The sequence below is a fragment of the Dreissena polymorpha genome, chromosome 16 (genome assembly GCF_020536995.1).
Source record: "Dreissena polymorpha isolate Duluth1 chromosome 16, UMN_Dpol_1.0, whole genome shotgun sequence".
In the NCBI taxonomy this organism is placed as follows: Eukaryota; Metazoa; Mollusca; class Bivalvia; order Myida; family Dreissenidae; genus Dreissena; species Dreissena polymorpha.
The window spans coordinates 10,355,075-10,374,662 of NC_068370.1; the positions used below are offsets into that span (position 1 = coordinate 10,355,075).

A 19,588-nucleotide genomic window follows, 5' to 3' on the forward strand; every position below is an offset into this window, starting at 1 on the left:
GGTGGTCATTTGTGAGATGATCTTTAAAAAAAAAAAAAAAAAAAAAAACAAGGGCTGTTTGTAAAACATGCATTCCCCCCTATATGGGCTATAAGTTGTAGTAGCAGCCATTGTGTGAATACGTTTTTTGTCACTGAATACGTTTTTTGTCACTGTGAATGGTGGTGGTGGTGGTGGTGGTGGTGGTGGTGGTGGTGGTGGTGGTGGTGGTGGTGGTGGTGGTGGTGGTGGTGGTAGAAGAAATAGTAGTAGTAGTAGTAGTAGTAGTAGTAGTAGTAGTAGTAGTAGTAGAAGTAGTAGTAGTAGTAGTAGTAGCAGCAGCAGCAGAAGCAGCAGCAGCAGCAGTAGTAGTAGTAGTAGTAGTAGTAGTAGTAGTAGTATGCATTACAAAAATGCAATTAGCCTTACATTTGGTAAAATTTAAATATATTACAAGGGAGGCAAATCTGTAACTATAAATTTAAACTTATTGCATTTGTTTCCCCTGTAGTGTATTACCTCCCCTGTCCTGCTTATATTTATATTAATCAACAAAATTAAACATTAACACAATATTTAATATACAAAATATACAAAAAATCTCATATTCTGATAATATTTTTACTGATCCACTGTATTTTACTAAAAGGATGATGTTTCATTGGACTGATAATTATAGATTTAGGATTACAGACCAGTTGCTTCAGTAATATTGTTCAGAGTGTGCCCTGTTGGCCGCGTATGCATTCTAAAATTATCATTCAAAAAATAGGCAATAACGAATAAACATGCATAGTTCAACGAGCTCCTGCGGCCATGTTTTTTGACGAATCAAATTTCTTTGAACAACTTTTTCAGGGGAGCCCTCAAAGGTCATCCCTGTGAAATTTTTTGAAAATCTGATGAGCGGTTTCTGACAAGAAGATTTTTTAAGGTTTTTACCATATATGGTCATGGCGGCCATCTTGGTTATGCGATCAAATTTTTTTTAACAATTCTTTTGTCCCATGACCTAGGGATACTCCACATGAAATTTAGTTGAAATTGGCTCAATGGTTTAGTAGAAGAAGATGTTTAGTAGAAGAAGATGTTTACAAATTGTTTACGGACGGACGGACGGACGGACGCCGGACGCTGAGTGATCACAATAGCTCACCTCGAGCTATCGCTCAGGTGAGCTAAAAAGTACATGATAAAAATATTTGTTAAAGAAAATTAATGTTTGACATCAGCAATTGCTTTATAAAAGCCTACAATTAAGTTTAACACAAATTTAACCAGATTTGGTGTACAATTGTTGATGTTACATGAATATGTAACAAGGCATATAGCTACATACATTTAACAACACAATTTTACGTTTTCAGCATATTACATGTTACACATTGGATTCAAAGCTGAAAGTAGATCTAAGTGTTAAAGAAACATTTTGATTGCTGATATTTTACATGAAACTAAGTGTCCAATTTTCATGTTTAGGCTATTCAGGCTGACAATAATGGACTAATCAGGGCTCGACATTAACGGTAGTCCGACTGTCCGGGACAACCAATTTGTTAGTCCGGACAAGTAAATAAAGAATTTGCTAGTCCGACGGGACAAGTGGTCGTTATAATTTAATTGCTTAGAAATAATTCCGTTAAATCCGTTATTTATGTGGAGTTACCACAACACTTTTTATGTCCCCCACTATAGTAGTGGGGGACATATTGTTTTTGCCCTGTCTGTTGGTTGGTCTGTTGGTTGGTCTGTTGGTTGGTCTGTTGGTTGGTTGGTTTGCGCCAACTTTAACATTTGCAATAACTTTTTTATTATTTAAGATAGCAAACTTGATATTTGGCATGCATATGTATCTCATAGAGCTGCACATTTTGAGTGGTGAAAGGTCAAGGTCATCCTTCAAGGTCAAAGGTCAAATATATGGGTCAAAATCGCTCATTTAATGTAAACTTTTTCAGTATTTCAATATTCAAAATAGCAACTTGATATTTGGCATGCATGTGTATCTCATGGAGCTGCACATTTTGAGTGGTGAAAGGTCAAGGTCAAGGTCATCCTTCAAGGTCAGAGGTCAAAATTATGTGGACAAAATCGCTCATTTTATGAGTACTTTTGCAATATTGAAGATAGCAACTTGATATTTGGCATGCATGTGTATCTCATGGAGCTGCACATTTTGAGTGGTGAAAGGTCAAGGTCAAGGTCATCCTTCAAGGTCAGAGGTCAAATATATGGGTCAAAATCGCTTATTTAATGTACACTTTTGCAGTATTTCAATATTCAAGATAGCAACTTGATATTTGGCATGCATGTGTATCTCATGGAGCTGCACATTTTGAGTGGTGAAAGGTAAAGGTCATCCTTTAAGGTCAGAGGTCAAAATTATGTGGACAAAATCGCTCATTTTATGAGTACTTTTGCAATATTGAAGATAGCAACTTGATATTTGGCATGCATGTGTATCTCATGGAGCTGCACATTTTGAGTGGTGAAAAGTCAAGGTCAAGGTCATCCTTCAAGGTCAAATATATGGGTCAAAATTGCTCATGTAATGTCACTTCTGCAATATTGAAGCTAGCACTTTTATATTTGAAATGAATGTGTATCTCATGGAGGTGCACATATTGAGTGGTGAAGGGTCAAGGTCATCCTTCAAGGTCAAACGTCATATAGGGGGACATTGTGTTTCACAAACACATCTTGTTTTATTATGTTTTGTTAACGTTTAAACGACAAAGCGCGAGATGTTCCCATAGCTCCATGTGATACTACACTAAACACTCTTCTTTGCCCTGATAACAAGAATATTCTCCCTTGTAAATAATATGCATTTTACGACACCGATACACACCGAACTTACAAATAATTAACGTCATCTCTATGTATAGAATGATTTTACGACATCATTCCCATTTGTGGTTTGTTTTCGTTAGTACAATGTTGTCCATTCTATACATAGATGGTGACGTCACTACGTTATTGTCACCTCTATGCTTAGACGCATCACATTCCCCTGGTTTGGGGAATTATGCTTTCGCCAAAGTAGTTCTGCGTAGGAATGAAAATGTTAATATTGAAAGAAAATTAGTTTTTATTGTGTGTTTAAAACGGAATGTTGTTAAAAGAAATGTTATTTAATTATGTTTAAATGTGATTTTGAATCTCTATTAAGCCTGATAGCGATTATCAGAAGCATGATTACCAGACCTTCTTTCGCTTTCACTTTTCATTCGTAAAAGAAGTGCTACCTATAATTCCTTTCGCGTTAGTACACAGGTCAGAAAGACCGGTGTGTACACAATGCAATGTTGTCTGCTAAAAAATGTCTAATCTGCTTTCCTTTGGTTTTTCGTCATCAAAATCACAAGATTTTTTTTTTAAATACCTTGGGTTGGCCAAGAAACAAAATGTAACTACGAAAAGAAGCGAAAACGCTGAGCAGAATAAGATATAATGGTCAAGACAAGTTGCTTTTTGTTCAGGACAAGTGAAATTTTGGTCTACAGGTAAGTCCGGTAATCTTGCGCGTCCGGTAATCTTGCGCACTTCGCAGTTGCGAATTTCGCAGACGACTGGTTTTCTTTAGTGATGAAAGATGGAATTTCACATTTTTAAGAATTAAAGGATTTAAAAGGTACGTATTCCATGCAAAATAAAATCCGATCATTACATTTTAACACCGGTTGCGCCATCCCTATAAATTGCACATGTATCGTAAACACTTACCTGCATACGATAAATGCGAAATGAATCACACATTCCCTGGAGTCTTTAGTGTGTTCATACTTTAAATTAAGAATTCATAAATCCAGCTTGTAATTAAGCATTCTATTGAACAATATCCGATCAGTTATGGTATTTTTGACCATTGAAAATATATCGCATCAGACGACATTGTCATCATTTCCCGCCATTCTGTCAAACCACATATGGTATGATCTCCGCATGCGAAACGGCCTAGTTTTCATATTTTTCTGTAAATTATGGAAGCATGATCGGGGTAAAAATTAAATAATTTTCTGGAATATTTTTTGTCACAAATTGGAAACCATATGTTAACAATTTTGCCTAAATGAGGTCATTACACCAAGTGCGCAAAAATTTTTTTTTAATTTTTTTTTTTTTTTTTTTTTTTTTTTCTTTTTTTTTTTTTATATTCAATTTCATACATACAATGTTAACATGTATATGATCATACAACATAGTGATTGTACAAAGCAATATAGTTCAGACATGTTATACAAGATATGCTAATATATATGTATTTTTTTTAGAGAGAAAAGAAAAGAACAACAGAGGAATAGTTATGGAAAATGATGAGTTGTATAAAGTTGGAAGAAAAACATACTGGACTTGTGTGTTTTGTTGTATATTCACAATGATCTTATCTGATTGAAAATAAGAATTAAAAAAAAATAAATAAACACAACTATTTTAGAGAGATAAACTAACATTAGAGTGAAATGTATATAAGTGGACAAAACATTATGAGAATTTAATCCGATTCCATTTTTGTTCAAAGATTTGTAATGTGGACAAAACATTATGAGAATTTAATCCGATTCCATTTTTGTTCAAAGATTTGTAATGTGTCATTACTGAGGGCTATTTCTTTCTCAATCTCGATTTTTAGTTTAAGACTATGGACAAAACAATTAAAATTTGGTACTTGTTTTTTGTACTTCATGTTTAAGATAAAATATTTCATCAATATAACCATAAAATTCACAATATTATTACAGTCTATTGATTTCAATGAGTTAATTCCGAAACTTACATTTAAGAAAGATAGTTTAACGTTTAGTTGATGTTGTTCAAGAAAAGATATTAATTGATTCCAAATAGGCTGGATGTGTTTGCACTCCCAAAAAAGATGTTCTATAGTTTCAATGTTTTCACTGCAGAAATCACACAGATTTGAGTTAGATAATTTACATTTAAAGAGATATTTATTTGTAGCTATAATTCTATGGACGTATTTATATTGAAAGTTTCGCAGTGTGCTTTCAATAGTTGCTTTATATGGCATGGTAAATATGTGTTTCCAATTTAGTTCATTTTCTCCAAAAAGGACTTGCCATTTATTTTGGATTTTGGAGTTTTCTGTAGGGTTTTTAATTTGTAGTGTGTAAAATATTTTATTTGTTTTGTTTTTTCTTCCAAGTATGTTTTCTACAAAAGTTGTTTGAGTACATGGTGTATTATTTGTATTGATTTCAGATTTAATATGTATGGGTATGCTTTTGATAAGTGTGTAGTACTTCAGAAAATTATTTGAAGGTATTCCGTATATGTAGCATATATTATCAAAAGAGTAGAAATCCTTAATTCTGTAGTCATATAATTGGTCGACATATTTAATGCTTCGTTCAAACCAGTCTTTATAGAAAAACGTCTTATTGTTTGAAGTTATGTCTTTATTGTTCCATAAAATTGTTTTACTGCTGGTTTGGGTCTCTAAGTTATGAGTGACCTCACTCCACGCTGATAGAACATCAGACAGAAATATATTTTCGTTTGCAATTTCATGTAAGATAGTATTGCTGATGTTACATTCAAAGAGTAAGGAGTCACCATATTTTTTTAGGATTTTCTGGTAGAATAGTTTCCATTTACTCGTATTGGTATTATTTAGGTATCGTTTAACCCAGCTGCATTTGATTGCATTCATGAATGAGTCAATGTTCGTTAATTGGATACCTCCATTTTCTACAGATTGAATTAACTGAGTTCTTTTTAGTGCGCAAAATTACCGGACACTGTGATAGTTTGAAAATGAGGTGAGTCATGTTTGTTTTGAAATCAAATCGGAAAGTTCTTCACTTAATTTATCAAATATTTTTGTGTAAATAAGCACATGAACTTCTTATTTTCATAATTAATGTAGATATTATGTTGTCAATTATAAAAGAACATGTTTTTAAACCAATGGTCCCTTAACAGCGCAAGATTACCGGACAGCATCGTACTTGTCTAACCATACAAGTGGATTCAAAAGTTAATGTCAAGCCCTGCTAGTAAACACATATCTGATTCATCGGCCATATGATCATTAACCGCATGTTTGCCTGCCAGGTGGGAGACTATATTCTGACGCCAGAGATCTGTGTAGAGCGGAAGAGCGTGTCAGATCTGATCGGCTCACTCAACAATGGCCGCCTGTACAACCAGTGTGTCTCCATGACCAGATACTACAAGAAACCCATGTTGCTCATTGAGTTCGACCCCAGCAAGCCGTTTTCTATACAGGTGCTGGCCTATGGACACAATTTTTCAATAGACGATACTAATTGTTTGGTCATTTAGCAGCAATTTAGTTGTATACATTGTTTCTTATTGTTAAACATTAAGATTCGTTTTCTTTAATGTATTAATACATTTTTAGTAAAAAAAAGAAAGTCTAAAATTAAATTGTCTTAAGAATTTTTTTTGTTCAATGTGCTCATGTTTGTTAATGTAGGGTAACTGATAAATTCTGGAAATTTGTATACAAACATGGTGTATAATTGGTAAGTTAACTTGGATTCTAGTAAGGCAGTTGTCAATTGCTTTCATAAATGTGCACTTAGTACATATAAACCAGTTTACCTAGAATAATTAACTATAATAAGTAAGAGTAAGTTAAATGACCGCCCTGATATAATAATACGGCAAAAGACATTACGAAAACAAACCAACAAAGAAGCCTGCAATGTTTTCAGGGCAAGTACCCGATGTCAAGTGACGTGACTATGCAGGAGACAACCAGTCGCCTCTCCCTGCTGACCATCCACTTCCCAAACCTGCGCATCCTGTGGTGTCAGAGTCCACATGCCTCTGCAGAGATCTTTGAGGAACTCAAGGTAGCATGTTGAGAGAATATTGTGTGTTAGAGTTTTATTACTTACATCTTTTTTATATGCTGATTTTAGCACTAGCCATATTATGGGAATGCTCAATCCGGCAGGATTGCTATAAGTAGCAGGCAGACGGAAAAGATTTTGTGTCGAGCAAAAGTTTGTTTGCATTTGAATTGATTTCCAAAAAAATTTGCAAAATGTGGGATATCCCACGTTTTACCAAATGTGGGATAAAGAAATTCCTCCTACTGGTAAAACTTAGTCCAAAGCATAGCGTTTCTTATGGATAGATTTTTAAATAACTGAACAATTCTTGTCACTTTACAGAAGAGACAAAAATGGTAAGAAGAGTATCATATAAAAAAACAAGTTTGAGGTAATTTTTCAAGGTTAAATGTAAACCTATATTTTCAAAGAGTAGTGCAGAAGTGACAGTAGTGTTGCCAGTATGGTCAAAACTCAGGGTCAAAAGTAAAACCATAGTTTTTAGAACAATAAGGATTTTCAAATAACATTGCCGTAGTTTCAAGCATATTGAGGTTTACAAAAAATATAGCCCACAGATTAAAAATAATGTATACAGTTGAAGGTTAAAAGTGGAATATTAATTTGGAGATTAAACTTATTAACCATGATGTCTTTTAAATTAACATAAATCAATCAGTATTTAAGTTGTTTTCCTTAAAAATCACATGCAAACAACATGTTTTCTTACTGGTAAAGCCCTATATAATATTCAATCATCTTCTTTAATTTTATTATCTCTTACATCAGTTGATTTTAAAGTTGAAAGGACTTGAGCCATATGTATGGCTTTCATTGTACTCATGTTTTGTGCTCCACTCTCCCCAGGCAGGGAAAGAGCAGCCAGATGCTGCTACGGCAGCAGCAGTTACGGCCCTTGCTGAGGGGATAGACTGGTCAGACAGGTACAATCACACACCTCAGGTATGACTCTTGTTCTTCAATTTCATTTTAGTAATTTAAGCTTGATAACTCTGAGGATCAGCAGCTGTTTAGAATCCTTGGAAAATGGCTGAAAAATACTTGGTGACTCTGACAAAAAAGGATTGAACTTGCTGTTTCAGTATGTTACTACTAACGCATCATATCCATTACACATCTCTATGTCTGTAACAGTAAAAACGCTTATGACAGAAAAGCATTTATAAAGTTTTTTTTTAAATTTTGACACCTTTCTGTACATACAGAAACATTTGATATTCCTACCATTTGTGTTGTATGTTTATTGAAGATAAATTATTCATACCTACTGGTACTTCGATTATTTTAGGACATGTTAATACGAATGCCAGGAGTTAACTTTAAGAACTACAAGAATATAATGAATAGAGTGAGAGACATTGCGGAGTTGTGTACCTTGTCAATGGAGGAACTTCAAGGAATTATGGGTACTACCCAGAATGCGAAGCTACTCTGGGACTTCCTGCACACAGAACAAAATACAGAGCAGACGACAAGTGCTAGTAAACCTGAACAAAAAGCCGGCAAACGATGGAGCAAATCCTATAAAAGATGATAGGCACGCTATAGTTTAGTGGATCTTATAATATTTTTGCATCTTAATCGGTCTAGAGCTACAATGTTTTGTTTTCACTTTAGCGACTTCTCTCTATTCCAAAACAGAATCTTAGAGACTTTTACAAAAGACATTACAAACATACCTCAATTATTTCTTTGGCACAATAACAGTCCAAATATAAGCTATTGTGTAGCTGTTGGTACACATGTACGTGAATTGAATCTGATAAGTAAAGTAACAGATTTGATTGTGCTCCTGCATTAATAATATACTATTCTTCTTTATCGGATTATAAAATTATCCCACAATGTAGTTGGAAGAATAAAAAATTGCACTTGTCTGTTCGTCTGTCTGAACGTACATCTGTAGGCCACGAAACTTCTATTTTCAACCCCTCTTAAACTCCTGAGTTGATTACGATTTCAAAGTTCACCTTCACAGATTTATTACCTTCGTATGCCCACAGGCTTGGTATTTTGTATATAACATCTAAAGAAGAAGAATTCTTAATTTCCTCAAATCTTGACTCTGTGGTCCAAACAGCCCCGCCATGCTTGTGACTTGATTTACTTATATGGAACGAAAATGTTTATTAATGCTTCAAAGATAACTGTATTTGAATTCATGTGAGGGATTCAGAGCCATCAAGGCCACTTGCATGTTTTGTTATCTGTTTCATGTTTTGTTATCTGTTTCGTGTTATTTTCATACACAATAAATGATAATCAATGAAAATACACAATACATTAAGTTTTTTGCTGTTAACTTATTGTACAGTTTTAAATTGCGCAGTTTCATCCTGAATTGTATTATGTATTATATCTACATAAATACATATGTGTTTATTTGTGATGTTGTATGACAATGAAGTTTGTATATACATTTTAAGTTATTGTCATCCTAAATGATGATATCAATGCATATAAAATTGTGTTAACAGTGAGTCAGCGTGTTCTCAAATATGGACAATTTATACAGAACACAATACATGTTATTATTTATATCCGAAGATAATAACTTAATTTCAATAACAAGGAAGAGGAAGATTGGGCATAGGCTACATACCAGGCATACCGGTGATTAAAATGAAAACTTAAATAATAAAACAGACTGATATTAATGCATATAAAATTATGTTAACAGTGAGTCAGCGTGTTCTCAAATATGGAGTACACAACACAATACATGTTATTATTTATATTCGAAGATAACAACTTAATTGCAACAACAAGGAATAGGAAGACTTGGCATAGGCTACATACCAGTGATTAAAATGAAAATTGTAAAACATAGACAACTGTCCCACAAAAATTATCTTAAAATATTTTAAACGGTAAGTACAATATGAAAAATTGATAAAACAATTGCGTCAGTGTGCATTCGATAGGCTTAGCATATCGAATATGTCCATATTTGTAGAATATATCAAATTAGTTGCATATTAGTGTACAATCATAGTAAAAAAAAGCGTTTTAATACATATTAATTGTGTACACTTCATTTTCAAAGTGTGTGTGTGCAATTGGGTTATGATGCAATTCGTGACGTATGTGTTCTCGCCAATCTGACGTCAGAAAATTGCGTCACTTTCGTACATTTTCACCGGTTAACGTTTCTCTAACGTCAAATTATTTTATCACATGCGTCATTACGAACGGCGCGACGTCTTAAGGTATATTCCCTCTCTTGACGTCATACGATTGGGATCGTCTATGTTTCATGAGGAACACCGTTTAGTATTTCCGGTGTATTAAATGTTCTTACTTTTAAGGGTTATGTCATATTTCGGTTCCATGACGAACACCGTGTCGTGTTACGTTGTATTCCCCCTTCTGATGTCCCAAGATTTTGTCGCGTGTGTGTTATAACGGTGCATTAATTCTGTTCACGTCATAGTATTGAGTCACGTTTGTGCGTCAAGACGACCAGTGTGACGTGACTGTCGCTCTGCAATATCTTGCTGCCCACCTCCTTGTGGTCATTGGTCAGCACGTACTGACCATTCACTGAGTAAATGTACTGACGGACCTACAGTTAGTAACAGAAATACGTTTAACGGTAAATTGTATAAAAGCAACACCACTATCAAAAGATTATTTCTGGATTTTCATCTGGAACTAAATTATTAACGATTACGACACACATTTTAAATTGTTAAGCATTATGTGAACGTGTCGCGTTTCACCGCTGATTTAGAAATATGTAATAAGTTTAAACCTATTTATTTCAGCTCGATTGCATAGAAAGTAATTCCTACTTATTTGAAATGCTCTCGAGTCCGTTTCCTGGGCCTAGAACCAGTACTTGGTGTCTATATGGGAGATCGAAAGAATTATGTATTTTACTGCATTGAAATAATACAAATTTCGTGCTTCTTTGAAGCAGAACCAACTACAAACAAGTCAAAAAAGTAATAGAAACTGTCCACAATTTTGGCTAAACAAATGATAAAGCCATTGTAACAATGTATCGTGATCGACAAGCACGACCAGTTGCCAAGGTTACGCACCTTGAGGCCCGCTGCAGCGGCGGGTCCCTGTGGGTCAACCGCCTGCACGTAGGTGGGGCTACAGCCGCGAATAACGAACCCGTACCCCACGGGGTCACTGCGGACCTGAGAAGTTGGAAATATGTTACGATATTGAATCCATACGGGTACCAATAAGAATAATACAAATTTAACCCATTAATGCCTAGTGGACTTTCCGGGGGACTTTCCCATCCTTCTAAATTGGATCAATTTATTTCCAAAATTAGGGATGTCTAGTATATGCATTTCTATATTTAGAATATTTCTTAGAGAAATACCTTTAAGCAAACAGCGCAGACCCTGATGAGACGCCGCATCATGCGGCGTCTCATCTGGGTCTACGCTGTTTGCCAAGGCCTTTTTTCTAGACGCTAGGCATAAATGGTTAAATCTTTGTTTGTACCTACATAGCAATGCAACAAAAAGACAATCAAATATCGGCGACACGATACTTTCTATTTGAGAGTGTGTGTCGCCATAACTTACTATAACTAGAATAATAGTAAGTTTTAAAGCATGCATGTTATTTAAATGACTGAACAAATGTGCACGTTCGCAATATATTGTATCGTCCCCGTGTTCTGGTAATAAGGAAAACCCATAGGCCTATAGTATGCTGTAATCAGGAAATATTTCGTGTAAAGAGTGACGGTACACAATAGGCTTACCCTGATGGTCTTTTTCACATACGGCGTGTCGGGGGAAAGTAGCTCGTGCACGGTCGCATGACGTAACAGCACTGCGAAGAGATATGACTTCACTTAGTACGTGAACAACGCATGCGCATGACGCCATTGATATGTATCGGCGGATATTGAGTTAATTTTAATAGACAATTTGTAAAATGTATCTGGGATACCTGGTCCATTTATGTATCATTTAACAATTTGATAATTTGACCGTTCTTCAGCGTTGAATGTGAGGTTCATCTGTATAACTTTATATAGAGGTACAGAATTGTTTAACTACCGGATTTAACGACGCTGTTTGAACTGTCTCTTTCAACTTCGTAAACGCTTGTCAAAACATGCATAACGGCTATTGCATCCTTATTTTAGTAATGCCAAAAAATGTCCACCTCTGGTTTCTAGTTTTACCTGAACGAAAGCTGCTCGTATCCGTCGCTGTTTCGCTACTGTCCGTGTCATTTCCGGAATCTCCCGAATGCGTTCGTGACCTGTCGACATCGAGAGTGACGTCACTAGGGATCCCCTCATGACTGGATACAACGGGCTCGAGTTTCCGGCGCTGTTCCGGCGTGTTGCTCGGAGAAGCTGTCCATGAATAATTTGTTAACGTGCAATTTAAGTTAAATGTAATGTAATTTCGAAACGGATATTAAGTATTGATATTGAGTATCTTAAATAATTGTTAATTTTGAACGGACGGACACTGCTCTAGTATAAATGTATGCGTTAAAAAAACGTTTCGCGTAAACAATTAGTTTAATTGCGTATTTTACAAGACCACAATAACATTTAAGTCAGTAAAACCGATATGTTGTTCTGTTTGCGCGCGACAATGACGTATGCCTAAATGTTACAATACACCACCAAGTCTTTAAAAACATGCACTTATATATTTCGAAACTATATTTCATATACGTAGTGTGACCAATTGCGTTTTGGCAATGTAAGCATGCATGTTATATGACCTTTTCAGAACCTGTTTAAAAACAGTAATAGCACTACGTACATGTTGGTGTGAAGAATTTGGACTGGCTAAACCTGACGGAAGACCTCATCCTGTCGCGAGGGACGACCGACCGACACGCGCCCTTGCCGACGTAGTTGAACACATCCGACAGAAGCCGCCGGCCAGCGAAATCTACTGTAAATTGGTAGAGCAGCCGCCTGTCGTCACGGAAGTGAAAGTCGTCTGTTACTGTAATGAAATGACATTTGAATGTTATTGTAATTCAATGGAAATCGTCTTTTACTAAAATTCAGCAGGCGAATTACAATTTGTACATTAGCCGTCCGTGCATATTTTTATGTACATGTACACCATTCCAGGCTAAAAATGGCTGTTGCGCGTTTGTAAGTTGCGTGTTTGCAAGAGTTATAAAAACAAGAGCACCGCATATCGGGTGCCACGCTCGGCAGCGGTTGCAGTTGTGAATAAATGAAAGCTTGTCAGATTATTTTTTTTTAATTTAGAGGTCACAGTGACCTTGACCTTTGACCTAGTGACCCAAAAATGGGTGTGGCATGTAGAACTCATCAAGGTGCAGCTACATATGAAGTTTCAAAGTTGTAGGTTGAAGCACTTTGATTTGAGAGCCAATGTTCAAAACCTTAACAAAATGTTAAGGTTTTAGCACGACGCGGACGGCGGACGACGAGCTGGTTATGACAATACCTCGTTTTTTTTCCGAAAACAGCCGAGCTAAAAATCATCATCTTAAACAGTAACAAGACTAATTTTATTTTACGAGCCTAATTTTAAATTATTCCTCTACCTGTTTAATAAGATAAGTTTCTAAACTCTTGCTGACACAAATCCTCCCATCGCGCAACAGCCATTTCTTAAATAATTTATTTAACAGAAGTATTCGCTACGATACAGTACATAAATTGTTAATATCTATCATATTTCTTATCCTTTTTACTTTATAAAAAATATAATGACGATTACTCCACGATGATATTTTTAAATATGCATATGTAACTAATATAATACTTAAACTGGAGCATTGCCTAATGCCGCCTCTGTCCTTAATCCTCCACCTACAATACTGAATTTATTTCGTCTTGATACCGTGAATAAAATTTAAAATTTAATTATTCCTTATTTGTCTCTTCGTCCCCTAAAAGAAATACATGACGCGTGTAATCAAAGCATCATAGTGCGAGCCATAAAACTGGATCCTTATGCTATGTGCGTACATCTTTATTGTCATTCAACGCTCATTATCATTACATTTCAATAAGAAAAACACAATTTAACTGTGAACTTTTCCTTTAAACAATCTCACGGCAAGTATTTTAGAACCATGAATACACATGTACGTATTTTAAGACATTTCAACGCCGTATAAACACTTACTGTTGCATATTATTGAATGTCCTATAATATTAATAGTAAACTTATAGTGGAATTAATGTTAGACACGTTCACAGTATTTTAATTACTATAGTTTAAGTCTTAAATATCGCTAATTAATATTCGCATACCACATTGTCGAAATTTTCCAAAATATGTATGCAGATGTTTGTTTAAACTAACTTGATGAGTTTGTTCCGATGGGTTCATTACTTTTAAACACAGGCACTGCAGCAATATCCATCAAAATCTGTTGATGGCGCAAAATAAGAATAGATTATGTTTAGATAAGTATACATTTTTTAAAGTCAAGTATATATTATTGTAAGATAAGTATATATTATTTTAATAAGATTAATATGACCAGGACACTATTAAAACCTACCATGCCTTATAACGTCGTTCTCGAGAAGCTTACGACCAAGTGCCAGTCCCTCTTCGCGGCTTCCGGCGGCGCCGTTCTGCATCACGTGATCCACAAACTCCGCCCCCGGGAAGGCGCTCCGGTAAAGCTCTCCGTCCTGCTGGTAGGCGCGCATGATCCCGTGGGTGCGGGTGGACAGCCTGACGGGTCAGAAGGGAGCGCATTTTAATTTACATGCTTTCACATATGTCAAGAGAAGTAACTGCAAGTGGTACGTCGATTTTATTGATGGAAAAAACAATTTAGTTTCCATTACATTTTAAATAAAATGACAAATATAAATATTTTAATTTCGACAAAATTTCCTTTCACCAATTGAATGCCGCTGTTCACTGAAAAGGCACATTAAAAAAAAACTCCACTCACCCGTTGTAGAGCGTGAAAGCTGTGTAGAAGAGATCAAGGTTCGGGAACTGTCGGTAAGTGTCGTCGTCACGCCGGAAGCGGTAGTACAGAACATCGTCCTTCACATCGTGGTCGTCGCACACTGAAGCCGAAGTCGTAGTGATTTCTTAACCATATGTATGTTTTTTGCAGTGTTTATAGCGTAACAGCCTTACAATCGAATGCACATAGCAGTTTTATTCAATATTATTTATACATGTAATGCCTTGTTGTTGTTTATCGATACATTTTCATAAAGGTTTTCGTTATTAAAACATGTATTGCATTCTTACTATTTGCAGCATATGATTTTAAGGGAGGTTTGCTTTATATATAATAAGGATATACTAATTCTAGTTTCCAATTAACCATCCCATCATTATTCCGAAAGTTTCCATAAAAGCGTGTAAGGATTCCGATGTATTGCGGCGTTAATTTAATGCATATATTTTACGTAGAGTAACTATACGATACATACATTTATGTACATTTTGCAAATTTAATTTATATATCATACCAAAAAGATTTTACAACATGCAATATCCAAAGTACGCACCATGGTGGAGGATATTGTGATCTTGCAGGACCTTCAGCGCTTCAAGCGCGCACTGACGAGTTTCGCAGTGTTTGTTCCTCACCAACCAGTCCAGGAGTTCCCGTCCCACCACGCAGTTCCGGTACGTGCGCAGATGGTATTTCCGGTTTTGTATCATGCCGCAATCTTGCAGAGATTCTCTTTAAATACAGATACATATAACTGAATTGTGTCCATACGCTGCGATTATGATTTTGTAATTTTCTAAAGCATCCGCATAATGACAAATAAAACATATACATATGACCTTTATATTCGCAATGAGAGTCGTATGGGGGTCCGTATTGGTTTCGTTTCTGAGAGCTGATACTATTACAGGAAACACATGGTTTGAGACCAAAATGTGGCATACCGGTATATTCTCTATACTCCCTGAAATGCCCTGATCTGTTGAATATTGACCTAATATACATGGACAGAAATGACATATTCTTTCTATATTCTTTACATTATGGGGGGGGGGAGTAAATTCCCATATGCTTGACTGACTGATATCGACGTGCTTTTTGAGAGATATTTAAGACCTGAAATGAACAAACACACTTTAATTTAGATCTCACTCACATAGTTTACACAAACCTTCACAAAGACATTTGAACGACTAAGAATGTAGTTCAAATAAAAATAGTTACTGTTAACGATGATAGAAATAACCGTTTTGATGGGTAAGGGTATAACCCACATACGGCCAGTGTCCAAGTGCAAGGGTGTGAACCTTACCTTAGTTTCTCGCCTATAAGGAGTATTTCGAGCCGCTCGCACTGCTCGATGTTCCCCGAAAAGCTGCTCATCTCGATCTCTATGACGATATCCGGTCGCGCCGTTAACGCTTGCAGAACTTCCGGTGCGCTTACTTTGTACAATAAACCATCCCAAGATGGCATCCCATATACTTTGACAGGCAGGCAGACGCCACTCGCTTGCAGATAAGTGTGTTAACGTCAGTAACTGTAACTTCCGTATGCGAGTGTTCTTTATGTGAATGAATTTAAATATTTATAACTGTTTATTTGTCCGTTTATTGTTACACCGCCTGATACTGTCCGATCAGTGTCCCCATATTATGAATACGGTACTTGATAACGTTATCCGTATACCATTATCGCATATCAAGCGCAGAGTGAAAGGTTACCGTTACTCATCGATAATAGCAACGGTCCTGTCTACGAGCGTGATGACATGATTGTGACGTGTTGGTAAGGGAGTGGGATGGAAGTACAAACCTTAAGACCTATGCACGCGAACGCATGCATGCGTACGAACGCATGCACAAACATGTCTTATTTTTGAAAACAAACGACAATTTAAAGAACTATATCGATTGTTGAATACTTTTTAATATGACATAATACAATAAGAACCAATACTATCATATTTTTATAAGTTCAAATAATTAATTATTACTTTTTGTAAGTTTAATGTAGCTCCATTTCAAATCCGGGCATGATGTTGAGTCCATCATACTAGCCGTGGTATATAATTATAGTTTGGTATGATTATTTATAGAGCTCTTGAACTTTTGATTAGATGATGGTCTTACTATTTTTGTCAGGTTGTCCGGTTCACGGCCAGCTATGACGTTTATAAAATGAACTGAACAACACACGGACAAACTATGAGCATATTGATAGAAATTCCCTGAACTTGAACTTCACATTTTATATAAATAATCTTACATGAAGTACCGGTAGATCAATTGTAATTACTGTTCAAACGTTCATCAAAAGTAGATCATTTTTAAGATGCGGGGATAAATTAAAATACTACAAATGTTATTATAAAACTCTTTAATTTAAATGAAGATAACTGTGTCGATGTGTTGACCTGTTTTAAGAATTGAATTGCATTTTTCTGCATTTCATCGGTGTATGAACTGTCGAGAAAATTACGCATAAACGCCGATCTTCTCTTTTACACGATTTCATAAGTTCTAAACATTTAAATACAGATGGATTTGTATGGTATTTATCTTTGATGTACTATTTGTATGTCCCCCACCACTATAGTGGGGGACTGCTTGTTTGTTTGTATGTGCAAACTTTAACATTTGCCATAACTTTTGTAATATTGAAGATAGCAGCTTCATATTTGGCATGCATGTGTATCTCATGAAGCTGCACATTTTGTGTGGAGAGAAGTCAAGGTCATCCTTCAAGGTCAAAGATATAGGTCAACATCTCTCATTTAATGTACACTTATGCAATATTGAAGATAGCAACTTGATATTTGGCATGCATGTGTTTCACATGGAGTTGTGAAAGGTCAAGTTCATCATTAAAGGTCAAAAGTCAAGTTTATGGGGACATAGTGTCCGTTATTAAAACATGTATCGTATTCTTACTATTTGCATTGTATGATGTTAAGGGAAGTTTGCATTAAGGATAGTAAATCTAGATTCCAATTGACCATTGTATATATATATATATAACCCGATCAGAAAAATCCTCGACCTCCTTGGGGATCGAACCCGGGACCTCCCGGTTTCAAATCAGGCAGACACTCTACCGCGTCGCTATAAAAAGCTAGCACATAAAGCATGGCAGTTTAAGTTCTCCTCATACCGAAGCCTGCTACATATAAGCAATAATTATATTTGGCGTTACATTGGTGAAAACGTTCGTCTTATCCAAGAATGCATAAACTATTTCAACAATTCAAACAATCCTGGTCTAATATTCTTTGCATACTTTGAAAAGGCATTCGATTCGCTTGATCATTCATTTATGTTCTTTTGCTTAGAAAATATGAACTTTGGTGAAAGTCTCATTCAATGGGTTGAACTATTCTATACCGATATTAACAGTATAATCATTAACAATGGCTTCTTTTCAAACAGTTTTAACATCGAACGAGGGATTTGACAAGGATGTCCACTCTCATCATCGCTATTTATTATTTGCATCGAGTATCTATCACATCACATCCAATCAAATAAACACATAAAAGGCATATCACTAGAACCTGATGAAGATATCAAACAGTCCCTATTTTCTGACGATGCAACTTATTTTTTAAATGACAATTACGATTCTTTCCATAACCTAATAGAGTCACTAACCCTTTACGGAATGACATCGGGTCTTAAACTAAACAAAAGTAAATGTACTGTGCTACGAGTAGGTAAATTAAAACAAAGTAATTTCCTATATAAAAAAGGAATGAAATTTAATTGGACATCCGATGAAGCCACAACGTTATGAATTACTTTCGCAAATAATAAAAAGGATACAGTTCTTAAAAACATACTACCTAAATTACAGAATGTTAAAAACTGCTTAAAATCATGGCCTCACCGTAAACTTACACTAATCGGAAAAAACACAGTATTGAAAACGTTTGCACTTCCTAAACTAATTTATGTATTAACAGTTCTCCCAAATGCACCAAATGATGTTATTAACGATATAAAATCAGCCATATTTAATTTCATATGGGACGGTAAGCCTGATAAAATAAAACGAACTCAGTTAATTCAATCTGTAGAAAATGGGGGTATCCAATTAACGAACATTGACTCATTCTTGAATGCAATCAAATGCAGCTGGGTTAAAAGATACCTAGATAATACCAAAACGAGTAAATGGAAATTATTCTACCAGAAAATCCTAAAAAAAATATGGTGACTCCTTACTCTTTGAATGTAATATCAGCAATACTATCTTACATGAAATTGCAAACGAAAACATATTTCTGTCTGATGTTCTATCAGCATGGAGTGATGTCACTCATAACATAGAAACCCAAACCAGCAGTAAAACTATTTTATGGAACAATAAAGACATAACTTCAAACAATAAGACGTTTTTCTATAAAGATTGGTTTGAACGAAGCATTAAATATGTCGACCAATTATATGACTACAGAATTAAGGATTTCTACTCTTTTGATGATATATGCTACATATACGGAATACCTTCAAATAATTTTCTGAAGTACTACACACTAATCAAAAGCATAACCATACATATTAAATCTGAAATCAATACAAATAATACACCGTGTACTCAAAGAACATTCGTAGAAAACATACTTGGAAGAAAAAACAAAACGAATAAAATATTTTACACACTGCAAATTAAAAACCCTACAGAAAACTCCAAAACCCAAAATAAGTGGCAAGTTCTTTTCGGAGAACATGACCTTAATTGGAAACACATACTTGTATTTACCATGCCATATAAAGCAACTATTGAAAGAACACTGAGAAATTTTCAATATATATACATCCATAGAATTATAGCTACAAATA

General features: G+C 35.3%; 2 protein-coding genes across 4 annotated transcripts in view; one reads left to right on the forward strand and one right to left on the reverse strand.

Moving 5' to 3' along the window:
- LOC127861879 (DNA repair endonuclease XPF-like) overlaps window positions 1-9,115 on the forward strand; it is a 64,394-nt gene extending 55,279 nt beyond the window's left edge. For all 3 annotated transcript variants that reach the window (XM_052400591.1, XM_052400592.1, XM_052400590.1), the window contains exons 20-23: window positions 6,055-6,228; window positions 6,681-6,821; window positions 7,671-7,766; window positions 8,113-9,115. In XM_052400591.1, the coding sequence (XP_052256551.1) occupies window positions 6,055-6,228; window positions 6,681-6,821; window positions 7,671-7,766; window positions 8,113-8,358 (657 nt within the window). In that variant the 3' untranslated portion in view covers window positions 8,359-9,115. The remainder of the gene's footprint in view (window positions 1-6,054; window positions 6,229-6,680; window positions 6,822-7,670; window positions 7,767-8,112) is intronic.
- Window positions 9,116-9,346: 231 nt separating this feature from the next.
- Window positions 9,347-16,406, reverse strand: LOC127861883 (DEP domain-containing mTOR-interacting protein-like). The gene is made up of 9 exons (XM_052400597.1): window positions 16,060-16,406; window positions 15,301-15,479; window positions 14,727-14,847; window positions 14,322-14,500; window positions 12,587-12,775; window positions 11,989-12,165; window positions 11,560-11,630; window positions 10,871-10,975; window positions 9,347-10,389 (listed from the first exon to the last, which is right to left on the reverse strand). Exons 1-9 carry the CDS (start codon window positions 16,221-16,223, stop codon window positions 10,252-10,254), a joined length of 1,323 nt encoding a protein of 440 aa, XP_052256557.1. The 5' UTR covers window positions 16,224-16,406; the 3' UTR covers window positions 9,347-10,251.
- Window positions 16,407-19,588: the final 3,182 nt, after the last annotated feature.